We start from the raw sequence: 15619 nt of genomic DNA on the forward strand, positions 1-15619 counted from the left end.
AATAGCGAGCGCGAGGAGCCAGCGAGAACCGACCAATCGCAAGGAGCGATGTTGAACCGCGGTTTGAAATCACCCGTTCAGAAAGCGCATCTGTGATTGGGCTGTGAGCTGCCGGCGGGGGCGGAGCCGGCAGCGGGCTGTGGGGGCGACAAGATGGCGGCGGAGACCGTGGAGCTCCACAAGTTGAAGGTAGCGGCGGCCGCTCCGCTCCTAACGGCAGCCCTGCGGCTCGGGCATCGCTTCCCACCCCCGGAGGGCTTTGCTGTATCTGGGCCTTGGCTCCCAACGCGCTCAGGTCCCGGGGCTGCCGCCGGTAACGGGGCTGTGGGGGAGGTCGGGCCTTGGAGGCGCTCCGGTTCCGCCCTGTGGCCGCGGGGCCCCGCTCTGCTCGGCCTCGGTTCGACCCGGTGCCCTTCGCGAGGCTTCGGTCCCCGTCTGTGGGCGCCGGTGGGTGACGCTGGGCCTGGCCCCGTGAGTGAGGAAGGAGGAGGAAGGAGCCAGAAGAGCTCCTTACAAAGGGGATGAACAAGCGGTGGCTTTGCGGTGTGTTATCGCACCTCGTGTTCCTCGCGGTGTTTGTGCCTGGGAGCGAATCACGCGTGCTGACGGGCTGCTCTCCTTCCCCGCAGTTGGCCGAGCTGAAGCAGGAGTGCCTCGCCCGCGGGCTGGAGGCGAAGGGCAACAAGCAGGATCTGATCAACAGGCTGCAGGCCTACCTGGAGGAGCACGGTGGGTACCCAGAACGCTGGGATTTCCACCCCCCACCCCCGTGGGCAGTTTGCGTGCTGAGAGAGCCCCCAGGCTTCAGCTGTTGTGTGGGAGTGCTTTGCTGCGGCGTGGCTTCTCAGCTCCCCGTTTTATCAGCAAGGCTTGATCTGAGAAGCCGAAAGTATCGCTGAGTGATTTGTGTCGGCGATTGATGCATTGTTTTCTTCTTTAGCTGAAGAAGAAGCAAACGAAGAGGATGTTCTGGGAGAAGAAATAGAGGTAAAGCTGCGGGACGGGCTGTTGCGTTGGCGGCGTTTGGCCTCTGGGTGGCTGTGTTGGGCATGGAGAGAGCGGTGCAGCGAGCCGTGGCAGCGCAGGAGCTCTGCTCTGTTCGAAGCACTGCTGAGCTTCGCTGTTGGATCTGAACCAGCCGGCTTTGGTGCTGGAGGATCCGTGCTGCCCTGTTGCATGGAGTGTGTGGTGGTGTGGGGGTTTCATAGAATCATCATAGAACGGCCTGGGTTGAAAAGGACCACAATGATCATCAGTTCCAACCCCCTGCTGTGTGCAGGACACCAACCAGCAGCCCAGGCTGCCCAGAGCCACATCCAGCCTGGCCTTGAATGCCTGCAGGCATGGGGCATCCACAGCCTCCTTGGGCAGCCTGTTCCAGTGCATCACCACCCTCTGGTGAAAAACTTCCTCCTCATATCCCACCTGAACCTCCCCTGGCTCACTTTAAAACCATTCCCCTTGTTCCATCACCACCCACCCTCACAAACAGCCGTTCCCCCTCCTGTTTATCCGCTCCCTTCACGTGCTGGAAGGCCACCATGAGGTCTCCCCACAGCCTTCTCTTCTCCAAGCTAAACAAACCCAGTTCCCTGTTTCTTCATAGGAGAGCTGCTTCAAAGTTTCTGGAAGAGTCTGTGGTCGTGGTGTGTGGCTGCTGTTTCAGGAGGGGGAACTCTGCCTCTTTTCAGGAGTTGTGCTGTTGTTCTGTGTTTGCTGTTAACAGCAAATGTCAGTTGGGGCGTGCTGTGCTCTTAGCAAGGAGGCCCTAACACCAAATTGTTGCCCTGCATGTTGGCTGAGCTGGCCTGCAGGAGGGAGTGAGCCTCAAAACCGAAGCTTTATGTTCTGGGCAGTGCAGAGATCCTGGCTGGAAGAGTTGTCTGTGCTCAAAGCACCAGCAGAAAGCAGCTCTGCTGCTCAGCACACAGCTCTGCAGGGATGTGTGCAGCGTGTGGGGGCTTTGTCCTGTTTGTGAAGTTGTTGGTGGGAGAAGTGAAGGGCCCTTACCAGAGGAGCAGCAGACACGGAGCGTGAGCACTGTCTGGTTCTGATGCTCTTTGCTGGTTCTGCTTGCGGGCTTGAGAATGTCTCAATTGGGATAATTTCCTAAGCCTGTCAATGCCAAGCTTTTTGGTGAGTCTTTGAGGGTCAAAAAGAGAAGAAAAAAAAGAGAACAAGCAATTAATGTCCATAATATTGCTCATATGCTGGTAGATGAAGGCTGTCAGCACCTAATGTTGCTTCTCACTGCACGCTTTGCCTTGTTGGGCAGTCAGACCCCAGTGGGGGGGAGGAGAGGAGATTTCAAGCATAGGAGCCCTTCAAGTGGGAGACAGCAGCATGGGGAGGCAGAGCTGCTTGGGTTCCTTGGTGACGTGTGGTCTTAGCAGCTGCGGTAGCATGAAATTCAGAAACCTAAGGGTATGGTCAGGCTGAACTGCAGGCATTTTGCCTCCAAGAACCCAGAAGAGCTGGTGCTGCCCTTGCTGTGACGCTTTGCTCCTGCTCAGCTGGCTGGGTTGCTCTCTGACCTCCTCCCAACTCGTTGCTTTGCAGGAAGAAGAGCAGAAACCGGCGGAGCCACCCACCAAAGTGGAAGAGCCTCCTGTAAAATCGCCTGATGTGTAACTATCCTTTCTGCTCAATCCAAAGCAAAACCCGTGGGGAGCGCTGTCACACGAGAGGTGCAGGGCAGAGCTCTGCCTGCCCCAAATGCTTGCAGGCTCTTTTCAGGGCTCGGTGAGACCGTCCTGTGGCTGGAGGGGCTGCAGCAAGGGGAGCTGGAGTTCTGTGGCCTGATGGCTTTGCTGGGGGAGCTGTGTGAGAGCCCTGAGCGCGGGGAGCGTGCCTGGCCCCAGCCAAATTGCTTCCTGTGAAAGTGTCATTAAACCATTACTACCTTTCAGGGCATAAAATGAGAAACCTGTCCAGGAATCTGGAACAAAAGCAGCGCGTTTTTCTAAATGGGAGACCTTAATGAGGCTGGCTGTGACCTACTGTTTTATGGGAGTTTTTTAGAGGAGGATGATGCTATTTCGTTTAGCCTGGGAACTTCCGAACTTTGTCTCTTCCTCCTTTGTTTTCCCCCCCTCGAGCCTGAGCTCTGTTTTCTGAGCATAAACTTTAGAGCACGCCCACTCCATTATATTTTTGTTCGGTCTTTTTACTGGTCCTGCTGTTGTCAGCTGCACATTGTTCAGGAAGTGTGTGTTTGAAATGGAGCCTGAGCCCGGGACGCTGGTGCTGACCTGGGGAGAGCTGCCTGGGGCTGTCCCATGAACTAGAACAGAATGATCCTTTGTATTTCAGGGCCATAAAGGAATAAAGCTTCTCGGGGCATGCAGTTGAGACTTTGGGCTGCTAACAGGAGCTGAATGTTGCCCTTAAGAGCTTTAAGATGGGCAGAGATTGTTCCTGGGTTGCGGATCCACGGCCTCTCGCTGTATTAAACCCACCCCGTGTGCTCCTGCAGCACCCCACTGAAATTGCAGGGTGTTCCTCGTGCCTTAAACTGGGTTCATTTCTCTCTCCAAGCCTTTGTGGAGAGCAGATGTGAGTGCTGAGGGTGGATCTTGTGGTTTGGGATCTTCTGGGGCCTCCAGCTTGTCTCCCATCTTCACTAATGGAGCTCAGGGGTGCTGAAGGCAGTCGTTGAGCTAGGAGGAGAACTGGTGGCTGCGTCTTCACCAGCTCCTTTGTTTCCCTGCACACCTCAGACTTGACTTGCGAGCTTCACAGGCTTCAGACTCCAGCATCACTATCAGGGCTCTCAGCCTGCTGCTTTAACAGGGATGCTGGCTTGGGGCTGCTGTCCTGTTGAGAGCAGAGCCTCACTTGAGGCTGGGGTTCCCCAGCGGTGGGGTTGAGGAGGGGAGCCCTGGTCTGCCTCCCGCTCAGGTGTGATGTGAAGCTGTTGGGAATTCTGACTGATGTTTCTCTTTTCCAACACCTGTAGGAGCACGGAAAAGAAAGTAGTGAAAATAACATCAGAAATCTCACAGATGGAGGTAAGCTTCCTTCTGCTACTTCACCCTCATCCCCCAGCTATCGCTTGGCTTGTTGCTTCATTCAGAATCTCTTTTGTACGTTGCTGAGGCTGTGTTTCCGTTGCAAACCATTATTTTGGCTTGGTTAATTAGTTGGTTATTAATGAGCGGGCTGGGGGCTGAGCTAGCAGTGTGCTGACCCCCAGCACGTTCCGTTTTGCTGTGGTCTGTCGCAGTGCTGCTCTCAGCTGTCTGGAGCTGCATTCCTCCTCGCTGCCATTTCTATCTGCCCCCAGCCAGCTGACCCTACGGCAATCTTTCCAACGTAGAGACGAGCTGAGCTGCTCCTGGTGCATCCTTCCATTGCAGACATGACTTAGCCTGATGGCTTTGCACTGTCCCGTTGTAACTTCACTGTCTAAATTGTGCTTCCCTTCCTGCTGCTGGGAGCACGCAGCGTTCCTTGCAGAGATGCCCATCTCTGTCCCTTGGGGCTTGCTGCAAGCCTGCTTGCTTCAAACACAAAACTACAAAGCTTTGCTGAGGTTATCCTTCATCCTTCGGGAGTAATCGGTTTGGGAAGCACTAACAGATCATCTCATCTTTATCTTCTGTAGCTTTGCCACTTGTATTTGCTGGGCTTACTTCAAACAAACACTCTTAGAAGCCACTGATTCCTCTGGGAAAGCTTTGTGAAACTTGGAGTTTCAGGAATCTCACTCTGGTTCTCTAATCACCCCCCCCCATTTTAGTTTCCCACTCATGCTCCGTAAGAAAGCAGTCAGTATGAAAACATGATTCTTGTCTTCCTGCTGTTCGCTGCTGCTTTGGAGCTCTAATCTCCTGTTTGGGACAGGATCATTTCCACAGCAACCAGGGGCATGTCGCAAGCAGAGGATTATGACCTCAGCTGAAGGAGTAATGAAGAGAGATGTGGTACCTGGTGGAGGATCGATGCTCCCCTGTGATTTGGGGCTGCCCTTGGCCGTAGCTGCTTAAAGAGCTCATTAACAGATCTGCTGACGTTACGCTCTCATCCTGTGGGGTTTTTTCCCCTCGAATTCCATAGAGCCAATTCACAGGAAGGCCACTTTTTGTGAGGCTGTGCATGAATTGGGTGCCTTTCAGCATCACGGAGATCTTTTAGAAGAGGGCAGAGAGTTGTTTCTCCCTACGGCGCACCGTGGATTATCGGAGGTCGGCTGCTCCAGGAAACAGTGTAGGAAATAGTGCAGGAAATATGGACCATTTCATCCATCACTGGCAGGGAAGCCCAACTAATCTTTGCCGGTCGCCAAGCCTGCTCTTGTTGAGGCTGTTGCTGTGCCACACACATTTAATGCTTCTGAACATCAGAACCCCTGGGATTGCCAGGAGAAGGTCTGCATTTAGGCACTGTACGATTAACTGAACGTTAACTGGGTTTGGTTTACCTGTTCTCAGCAATAGCTGAATATCGAAAGACTTCATTCGTTGCTGGAAGGTCAGGGGGGTTCTTTCTTGGTGGGGTGAGCTGAGCTGTGCTGCCACCGCCTGCTTTTGGGCTGTTGATCCAACAGGGCCTTTGTGTGGCCGCCCACTATGGCGTATTTCTTTTGGATATCCATCAAAGAACGTGGATAAGGAAGCGTGCTTTGAGCTGTCTTTCAAGTGACTTCTCAGCTTCGGTGCCGACGCCGTTAGGGGAGCCGTTCCTACTCCATCTGTTCCAAACGTTTGTGTTTTGATGCAGATGTTTATTGCGCTCCTCGCTGAGCTTTTGGCCAAAGGAAATGTTTCCCTGAAAATCCTGTCTGTTTCTCTAACCTCTAAAACACCAAACGCATTTCTGGGCCCTTGTGTAACAAGAAAATGTGAGATATTTCCTTTCGGCCTTTGAGGGGCTTTGGATGTTTTTTGGTGCTTCTGCCATTCCCAAGCCTCTCCGTGTCTCAGGCACGTGCGCATGGAGGCGTTCGCCCATCCTGTGTTCAGTCTGTGCCTCTTTCCGTTTCCTTTCCATAGACTTCGAGTCCTCACTCTCCTTCTCTGGATTCTTTTCTCCCACCTGCAGAGAATGCAGAAGAGGGCCGAGCGCTTCAACGTCCCCGTGAGCCTGGAGAGCAAGAAGGCAGCGCGCGCGGCTCGGTGAGTGCCCCGTTCTCACCTGGCGCAGGCAGCAGTTGTGTTGCTGCCACAACCTGGCTCTTTTTCCTTGGAAATAAGTGAGGAATTGCTGTTGGCACGCTGGAGTTTCTGTGGTAGTTCCATTAGCCAGTAATTCCCAGCTCCTCTCAATGGGTTTCACTGAGGTATGCTTAAGAAAAGCCTTTGGAGGAAGAATTCGTGTTGTGCTTGCTGAAGCCTTGATGTGTCAGATACCCACCTCGTGTTTGCTTGGGTCTCACTGAGCTCTGTTTACTTTCTGCAGGTTTGGTTTGGCCACAGTTTCGACAAAAGGTGAGAAGGTGAAGCAGAACCAATTAATGGAGTGACCTTACTGCAAATATTTATTTATTCCTGGGAAAGAAAAAGTCGCTGGTGAGGCTGTCTTTGTTTTACCGTCTGTCCACACCCAGGGTTTCTGAGCAGAAACTGTAGAGTTGGGATGAAAAGCGTGGGTAAAGTTTTACGGGTGGGAAAAGCTGACTTGGGGATGAAATTTGGTGACTCGCCCTTGAGTGAATGATACAGAAACTGGGAGAAATGGGGCAGCAGTTCTTCACCAGTCAGACTGGCGCGTGCTTCCAGCGGTGCTGTGACTTCACTGCTCCTCTTTTCAGATAAATTACTGTTCCAGGTGTTTGTTCTCTAACTGAGTTTTCTGTTTTCTTCTCATCTCAGGCCTCTCTGCAGACAGCAAACCTACGGTAAGAGATGCTTCTTGTTCCTAAATTTCCTCTGCTCAGGCTCTTAGTGCGGCTTGTCGTTTGTGCAAAGAAGTTCCTGCCTGTGGGAGTAAACCGAGCCATCGAAATGGTCCAAGAACAACATCTGTAGAGTGGCAGCTGATGAAGTTGCCTACCTGGATGTTGTGCTTGCATCGACTTCGTAGGTTCCCGTCCCTCTACAGTGTTTGGCAGGAAAATCGCAGGCAGGCTGGGTGCTGTGCTTGGTCATGGCAGCGGATGTGATGAGTTTGGAAGAGAGAGGGTGCGGCAACAGCTCCTTAACCTGCAGCAGGCAGAGAGCAGTGACGAGCGCAGGAGCACTGGCAGGATTGCCCGAGGAGCTTTGTTTGCTGGTGGTGGTGGCCGTGCTGCTTCAGGGCAGCTGTCGGGTCCGGCAGGGAGCTGTCAGGTGCAGCAGGCTCACAGGAGCAGCCTGGATCCGCCGGCCCTTCAGGAGAGGACAGGCAGCACGGCGTTTGCCCTTTGGTTGTTGTGAGCAGTGTGGGGCTGCTCCGTCTGGGTTCTGCCTTCAGGCCCAGCTTCCCAACAGCACCGGCTGAGTTTTGGGGGAGCGCAGCACTGGGGTTTTATTCTGGGGGCTGCAGTTTCTCCTGGCTGAGCCTTTTCCCTGCGACGCGAGCGACGGCGATTTAAAAATCAGTTTCCTGTGTCTTTGTAGGTAAACATGGATAAATTAAAGGAAAGGGCTCAGAGGTTTGGTTTGAATGTCTCCTCGCTCTCCAAGAAGGTAAGGTGCATTGGCCTCCAGGACACACTTTGCACCTCCGGAGGAGCCCAGGGCTCATAGCACACAGTTCAAAGCCTCCTCGCTGCTGGAGCTTTTACGTCGTGTTATTAATGCAGCAGTGTGGGCTCCGGGCCCCGGGAGACTCATGTCAACATCGTTTCCTTCATCTTTCCCTCTGTTTGTTTTGTGTGAGGCTTAATACGGTGTGGAGAAAGTTGTGACGGGTGAACAGAGGTGTTGAATTTTAAGGTTATCGGTCTGGTTTGGACGTGGGAAGGGAGGCCGTGTCGCAGGCTGCGTAATTTGGTTTGTTTTCGGGTGTTTCTGTGTAAGTGCACGTTTCTGACTGGGGGTAGAAGCCAGGTCTGTAAAGAGCAAGGTAATGAGCTCTCTGAAGAGCTCCCTGGTACCTCTTTGAAGTACAAATGAGGTGAATTTTGGAGGGGGATGAATTCGGTCTGGAAGCTTTGGAGAAATACTGCCAAGCTTCTGAGCGTGGTCTCCCTCCATTCTTGTGTGTAGCAGCTGGTTTCGTTGGTAGCTTTGTGTGTTGGGCAGGGGGCTGAGGGGCAGGGGGCTGAGGGGCAGGGGGCTGAGGGGCAGGCAGCAGGGCGTGCTGGGGGGACACGTGGCTGTGATCATTCCCTGATGAGCCAGGATGAGGTGAGTGCAGCACGTTTGGGCAAAACGGGAGGAAGGATAAAACATGCAGTGAGATGAGAGTGGCGTCCTGCGTGCCTCCTGAATGGAAACGGCCCCGTTCCTCTGCTGGCTTTTAGCAGCCCTCGTGCTGCAGCCCTGCTCGGAAATAGTGGGGAATGAAAGCGAATTGTCCAGTGATAACAGCTGGGTGATGTTGGCATGGAGACTTCTCCTCTCGATCTGGAAAGGGTAAGAGCTTGGGGAGGTTGATCTTCCTTCATCCCTGCGAAATGAGCTCCTCTCCTCCTCGGGGGGATGGAGTTGACCTTTTTTGCTGCCTGTTTCTCTATGTATGAGCGTTCCGCTTTATTCCACCGGCCCTGGGAATTCACTGATGTAGAAAATATCTGGCATTGGAGGTCGCTGTTTCCCAGCACCCCCCCACCCGCCCCCCTCCCTCCTTCCCTCCCCTGTCCCTTTGGGGGTGGGGGAAGGAGGGCAGTGCATTAAAGCCGGGATACATGGAGCTCAGGGTGAGAGGCTGCTCAAACATCATTAACCCTGTCACCAGGAGCTCCCATTTTTCAGGAGGAATATATGCCTTGTCAATGTTTTACGGCCGTGGCCTTCTCTGGGCAGGCCTGCGTGTCCACAGCTCAACAGCGGGGCAGCGGGGAGCGAAAACCCCAAACCCCAGGGCACAAAGCTGGGGCTCCCTGAGCTCTGCGTGCTGCTGAGCTCCTGCACGGATGGAGGCTCAGCAGCAGGGCAGGGCTGTGCCCAGTTCCACAGCAGCTCAGCAGCTCTCCCTGCAGCTTCCCCACTCGGCCTTTGTGCCCACCTCGCTGCGCTGTGTCCTTTTATTCCTATTTATTTTTTTGGGAGGGGGTTTGCTCCACCAGGAAGTCGAGTTCACGGGCTTAGAAGCGGCTTCTCCCACTGAGCGGAACACACTCGCATTCCTGGGAGGAAGATTATTGGTTACTTTAATTAGCTGGTAGCATTGTGCTTCCCACCTGGGTGTTCTTTATAGCTTTTCATTACGGGGGAGCCTGGTGGTGGCGAATGTTTACATGTGTCTTGGCAGGTTTTTATACCCTGCGTTGCAGCACAAAAAAAAAAAAGAAAAAAAAAAAGAAAGAAAAAAAGCCAACAAAAGAAAAACAACAACAAAAAACCCCCCCAACTTTACAATAAACCATTGTCTCTGCGGAGCCACACTTCATTTCCCATTCAAATTGGTTTGGGGAGGGGTAGGGATGCGAGGGGGAGAATCGTAACTAAGGGGGGATTTCAGCCCCGCTGTGAGCAGGGAGCAAATGCAGCGCTGCGTTAGTGGCTGTGAACTCATCTGTAGCTTTGAACCCCCCCCTTCCCCCTCTGTTAGCCCTCTGGGGTAGAAATCTTTCAAGTTGAAAATCCTCTTCCTCTCTGCCCAAAGGGGGAAGCGAGAGCGCGGCGCTGGAGCAGGGCAGGGAGCTGGGCTGCATGGGAGCAAGAGGCAGGTGCTCATTTGTCTCAAGGCAGCGCAGGGCCATCAAATTAATTTCTAAAATAAATCAAGCAAGCGTTTATCTCCCCGTAGCACTGACTCTCCCCTCCGAGGCCTCCTGTTACAGCGCACGCTCTTCTGACCCACGGCTCCCATCCCTTGACTCCTGTTAGCTGTACTTAACCCCCCACACTTGTAAATGTTCCCTCTCTGCGGCAGCTGCTCCCTGTGCCGCTCGGCTCCGCTCCCCAGGGGAGGGATGTGGAGCTTCGTGTTTTATATGCAGGGTTGGATGCTGCAGAGGGGGTTGCCCACGCTGCGGCCCTGGTTCAGAAGCATCTCTCCGAGGGGATGCTTTGCTCTTTATGTATAAAATAGTCTCATAAGTCCCCCGCTGAGGAAGCGCGGGCACCAAATGGATCGCGAGAGCCCCCGGGAGAGCATAAAAGCTCTGTTTGCCACCTTTGTGTGACATTATCAAATACCTTCCTGGATCCGAACAGATGACCAAAATAATTGGCTTTTCTATCTCCTCCTTGACGCCGAGGTCTCAAACTGCCTCGCGAAGCAATTAGCTGATTAACCCTCCTCTGTTCGAGGCCGGGCGCGGGGAGGTGAGGCTGGGGGGGTCGTCGGGAGTCCGGAGGGCATCCCTGGGCTGCAGGGAACAAAGGATCCCGGGGGGGATGTACGCTGCCAGCCCCGTTCTCACCGTCCCTGGGTGACTTTTTGGGTAGGACGGGGGGTTCTGTGCTTTGGGCTGCCCTCAGCAGCGCCCTTATTGGCTACGGACCCCCTTGGGGAACTTCACTTGCGTTCGCAGAGCTGTTAGCCTTCCATTTTGCTGCTGGAGTGCAGCAACGCGGGGCTGTGAGCGGCAGCGAGACGATGGCTGGGAAGAGTTAACGTTTTAATGCGTCCATCAGTCACGGCTGTAGGTTAACACTGCTTTAATTCTCGTTAATGAGAGCTTATTTCTCATGCGGCAGCTGAGAACCGCTGTGCGCGCTGCCTGCTATTAGCCGAGGAGAGCTGGCCTGCTGCTGCCTGACGTCGGCGTGGGGATGGGGGAGAGCAGGGGGCAGGAGAGCAGGGAAAGTTGTGTGTATACAAAATACTGAAATGAGAGAGGGAGAGAAAACAGTTGGCTGAATTGTTTGGCTTCCAGCGAGCTTTGCGGTAACGTGCTGAGGAGAGGAATCCTTTTCCTGGAGAGTTTTTTCTGCCTGCCATCTTTCCAAACAACCCCTGCCAACCTCTGGAGGAGAAACAACCGCCGGGGAAGCAGGGAGGAGGCGGTGGGGAGAAGTGCTGATGTTGGCAGAGAGGAAAGGGATCGGTGGGAGAGGAGGATTGCTTCTGGTTGACACCAGGGCCAGCGCAGTCCGTGGTGCCGTGCGCCGGCAGCTCTGAGCAGCGCGACTGATTCCTGCGGTCGGTTTGTCCTCAAGAAATGAGTCTTGCTGTCTCTCCCGCTCGGCCTGAGGGGGCACATCTACCCCTCTGTAATTTCCTCTCCCCACACTTCTCTATTTCTGGCTGCTGCGGGCTTTGTGTTGCTCTGCTCTGCGTCTTCTGCGCTGGGATGCAGAGCCTGCTTCCCTGGGTTGGAACCCAGGCACTTCTCTCCCACTTCTGAATGCATCTGGGGCATCTTAAGAGCTACTTTAGGTAATTTTCAGAGGGTTTTCTCTCTCCCTCTGAGCTGGACCAGTCGTAACTGAGGCAGCTGCATTTAGGGGGAGGAGGGGAGGGTTGAAAATTGCCTTCGTTTCACTTTTTAAAGAACTAAAACACATTGCATGCATTTGCACGTTAGAAAAACTTTTCAGCAGGAAGCAGAAACTAGGTCAGAATAAAAGAATGCAGCCAGAACGTGTGCGAGCAAAGTCAGAACTGTCCCAGCGCAAAGCAACGGCCCTCGCAAGGAGCGTGCTGCAGGCTGCCAGCAGCCCCTGCAAACTGCAGGAATGCTTCTGGAGCAGATGGCTCCGAGGTGTTCAGTGCCTTTTGGCATCGCTTTGCTGAACAAGTGGCTGGGAAGGGTGTAGATAGGAAGGGAAGCTTCGGTCTTCGAGGGACGGAGCGGCGCAGGGTCATCCCAGCTGCCGTGCTTCTGCAGGTAAACGCTGGCAACTTCCATGGGAGGATTGATGGGGAGCCTTGGAAGGCTCCCAGGCTGCTGGGGGGCTTTGGCTGCGTGCAGCACCGTGCTGATCTCACCGCCTCTGCTTCCCCCCCGGCCCTGCACGGCGATGTCACCCCGAGCAGAGCAGCTGAATGCGGCCTGCCGGGCTAAGATAATGGGAAGTGACAAGGTGAAGAATAGTGCTGGCGGCCGGGGGCGTCGTGGTGCGAGGGTGCTGCGCGGCCCCTGCCCCCTGCTGGGGTGCCCTGGGGGGAGGCTGTGCGTCGTGGCGTGGGCTGCGCGCGCTCCTGGTGCCGCCGGTGGCTGTGCAGCCCCTTCCTGCCTTCAGGTCCCGCAGCTGAGCCGCGCTGAGGATGTGGCTGCGGGACAGGGGGCTGAGCAGAGCCTGCAGTGCAGACCCAAAGGACGCTTCCCCTAGGCTGTGATCCGGGGGGAAGTGAGATCTGAGATGGAGAGGCGAACGCAGAGATGGGGCAGGCTTTATTTTTGGTCCTTCTGTGGGTTTTTGTTTTAAAGACGAAGCAACCTTTTCCCCAGGAGGGGCTGTGGCGCCTTCTCTGCTGGCACTGTGACCTCTGGCCAAGGCAGTGCAATAACCCCCCCCGGGAGCAGGGATGCATTGTGGCTTCCAGCCCCTGGGCCCTGTGGTCCAGCCTGTGGCATTGTGCAAGAGAAGGAAGCTCTCTTCTTTCCTATCTTTCCTAGAAGGCGTATTCCCCTGTGGATTTCCAATAACACCAAGCTGGTATGCAGGGGAGAAAATAATAACACAGTGGGTTTGTTGCTAGAAGGAAGAAGCACGGTGCAGTCCTATTGATCTAGGGGTCACAGAACCATGGGATGGTTTGGGAGGAGCCTCACGGATCATCGTGCGTTGCTCCTGTTTTGGTGAATGGCTCGGGCTAATAGGAAGCAGTGAGATGAAGGTGTGACACTCAGGTGTGTGGTGGGAAGCTACCAGCAATGCTTTCCAGGTGGGAGAAATAGTGGGGCAGTTCCAGGTTGGCTGTGCCGTGGGGCTGTGCTGAGCTGCCCTGTGCCTCCCCAGAGCTCCCAGTGTTCTGCTGCCTCCGTTCTGTTGCACTCTGTGTCCTGTTCTGCTCTTGGTTTTGTTCCTTATCTGTCAGACATCTGAATCCTGGAGCTCCTGGCTCCGCAGAGCAGCGTTGTGCAGTGTTCTTGCTGGCTTCCCCACGCATCAGACAGAGGTGGTGCTGCCCTTGTGTTGGGCAGTGCTCAATTCCTGGTGCCACAGGAGCACGCGTGGCCGAGCCATAGAATCATAGAATGGCCTGTGTTGAAAAGGACCTCGAAGACCATTGAGTTCCAACCCCCTGCTATGCGCAGGGTCAGCAACCAGCAGCCCAGGCTGCCCAGAGCCACGTCCAGCCTGGCCTTGAATGCCTCCAGGTCTGGGGCATCCGCAGCCTCCTTGTGCAACCTGTTCCAGAGCTTCACCATCTCTGAGTGAAGTCCTGAAGGCGCAGTGCTGTGGGAAGGGGCAGAGCTGGCTGCTGAGTGGGGCTGTGTGGCTCCTCGGAGCCTTTGCACGCCCAGCATTTCCCCAGCCTGTTGCAGGGCCTGTGCTCTCTTGTTGCCTTTTAGTGGAGATTTGGGTTGCTTGCTCCCAGCAGAACATCTCGTGCCCTTGCACAGCCGATAGCTCTGTGGTTTCTGTTATCTCCTCAGTGCTCACACAGCACCACGTGCTGTTTTCTCTGCCCTTGCCCCAAGCAGGACGATAACGCAGCCCTCAGAGACGCCCTTTGCTCGACTGCCCATAGGAGCGTGGTTTTGGCAGCGGTGCCCCCCCAGCTCCCCGTGGCCCTGCAGGACCATTCCCCAGCCCCTGCTCTGAGGGAAGAGCTGTTGTGAAAGCCCAAACCCACCAAGCACAGCACCCGGCTGCCCTCACCTCCGTCTTCTGCCGACTCGGCAGTAATTTGGTGTTTGCAATTACCCCTTTCTCAGCTGCCCCCGTCCCCAGCCCTTTGCTCGCACTGACACACAGCCACGATGTCATTTTTAAAAACAAATGACGAGAGAGCTGCGAGGGGTCAGCAGGACTCCTGATCCCGTATTTATCCCCGGTGCTGTCTGAAAAGGATTTGCGTCCCTAACAAACCTTTAGGGAGTGGCGAAGGGCTCGCTCCAAGGGAAGACAATGCTGGGGGGGACTCTCTGACCTCACTCTGTCCAGTCATCTGGTTCTTCATTGGTCCCTGCTGTGAAACAGAACTTAGCTTTTGTCTGTAACACAAATACATCTTTTCCCCACCCCCCCTTTCCCCTTCTATTATGGTTCAATCAATGATGTCATTATGTGTGCCATTCAGTGGCTCTTGAACCATTTGGCTGCAGGAATTTGGAGGAGCAGCCCGGGAAGAATGGCAGCACCACTCCGCTCCGAATGTGCTGGGAGCTCAGCAAGAGGAGCAAAGTCTCATTGCCCTGAACCCCTCTGGGCTGCAGAGGACAAAAGTAAAAGCCACCCCAGCGCCCCGTGCTGCGCGCAGAGAGCGTGTGTGCAGAGGGGGAGCAGGAGGGCCCTGAGGGATGTTTGTGCTGAATTCAACTCGGGGAGGTTTTGCTGAGGATCCCCTCCTTCGCGTTTAATCCATTTAATTAGGATCACTTGGGCAGCTCCTTCTGCTGTTGGGCGCTCAGTGGAGCTGCAGCACTGACCCTCGGTGGCTTTCGGTGGGGAGGTGACACTTGTGGGAGCAGCAGAGAAATGTGGGTGTATGCAAGCAGTCGGTGCACTAAAAAGCATCCCTGATCTCACTGATTGAGCTGACTTGTTTGCAAACCCTCTCCGGTCACAGCAGAGCTGATGGTTCCCTGCTTTGCAGCATGGGGACGCAGGCACTGAGCAGGCTGGGTGCTTCTGAGCGGCGCTTGGAGCTGAGCTGCAGGTTGCTTAGGGGCTGGTGCACCTCGTCCTGAGCTGCTGTTGTTTCAGGGCATAAAAGCGTTGGGGTGTTTCTATGGAGTTGTGGAGGTGTGAGTGGAGCTTCTGGGCCGCTGCTGTGTTTTGGGGCACGGCTGGAGCAGATTTTGGGGATCTGCTGGAGCCAAATCTTTGCAGAGCAGCTGCTCTTTCTCCGGATTCCCCCTGGACTCCCTGAGCACCTCCAGCTTTTAGCAGCAACGGAGAAACCAAATTAAGTGACCATAAAAGATCAAACATAAGGTACTTCTGGAGGGCCTTCAGCCCCTGCCTTTTATCTCTTCTGCTTGAAAGAGGTCCGGAGACTTTGTAGCGTGTGGAGGTGCTGAGCATCCTGCAGGTTCCTCTGGGTGAAGGCTGTGTGTTCCCACTGCTCAGCTGTGCTCAAACCTCTGCAGTTTGTTTTCCTGGCACTTTGCGGAGGGAGATGACCCTGCTGTAGGCTTGGGGTGTTCTGGGTGCTCAGTGCCATTCCTGTAGGGTGGCTGAGCTCCCCAAATGCAACCCTGGGACACCGAACGTCTCTGCAGTGCTCCATCCTCACCTCCATGCAGCACAGCTTCAGCTGTGTGCTCTGCTCCTGGAGCCAGCAGTGGGCTCAGGGCAAAGAGGGGCTCAGGGCAAAGAGAGGCTCAGGGTAAAGAGAGGCTCAGGGCAAGGTGGGGCTCAGGGCAAAGTGGGGCTCAGGGCAAAGTGGGGCTCAGGGGCAAGGTGGGGCTCAGGGCAAAGTGGGGCTCAGGGTAAAGAGGGGCTCAGGGTAAAGAGGGGCTCAGGGTAAA

General features: G+C 54.9%; 1 protein-coding gene across 3 annotated transcripts in view; it reads left to right on the forward strand.

Annotated features, from left to right (window-relative positions):
* The first annotated feature begins 107 nt into the window (after positions 1–107).
* LOC122163522 (SAP domain containing ribonucleoprotein) overlaps positions 108–15619 on the forward strand; it is a 22803-nt gene continuing 7291 nt past the window's right edge. Inside the window, exons 1-10 of one of the 3 annotated variants that reach the window (XM_042824773.1) lie at positions 108–189; positions 630–729; positions 941–987; positions 2560–2627; positions 3959–4010; positions 6043–6116; positions 6400–6428; positions 6813–6838; positions 7539–7642; positions 7733–7855. In XM_042824773.1, coding sequence (XP_042680707.1) covers positions 154–189; positions 630–729; positions 941–987; positions 2560–2627; positions 3959–4010; positions 6043–6116; positions 6400–6428; positions 6813–6838; positions 7539–7642; positions 7733–7799 — 603 coding nt within the window. In that variant the 5' untranslated portion in view covers positions 108–153 and the 3' untranslated portion in view covers positions 7800–7855. Of the gene's footprint in view, positions 190–629; positions 730–940; positions 988–2559; positions 2628–3958; positions 4011–6042; positions 6117–6399; positions 6429–6812; positions 6839–7538; positions 7643–7732; positions 7856–15619 lie in introns of those variants that run through there. The other 2 variants (XM_042824772.1, XM_042824774.1) reach the window with 2 other exon arrangements.

The sequence above is a fragment of the Centrocercus urophasianus genome, unplaced genomic scaffold, assembly GCF_019232065.1.
Source record: "Centrocercus urophasianus isolate 14NV4802_14NV808 unplaced genomic scaffold, USGS_Curo_1.0 seq_234, whole genome shotgun sequence".
Lineage (NCBI taxonomy): Eukaryota > Metazoa > Chordata > Aves > Galliformes > Phasianidae > Centrocercus > Centrocercus urophasianus.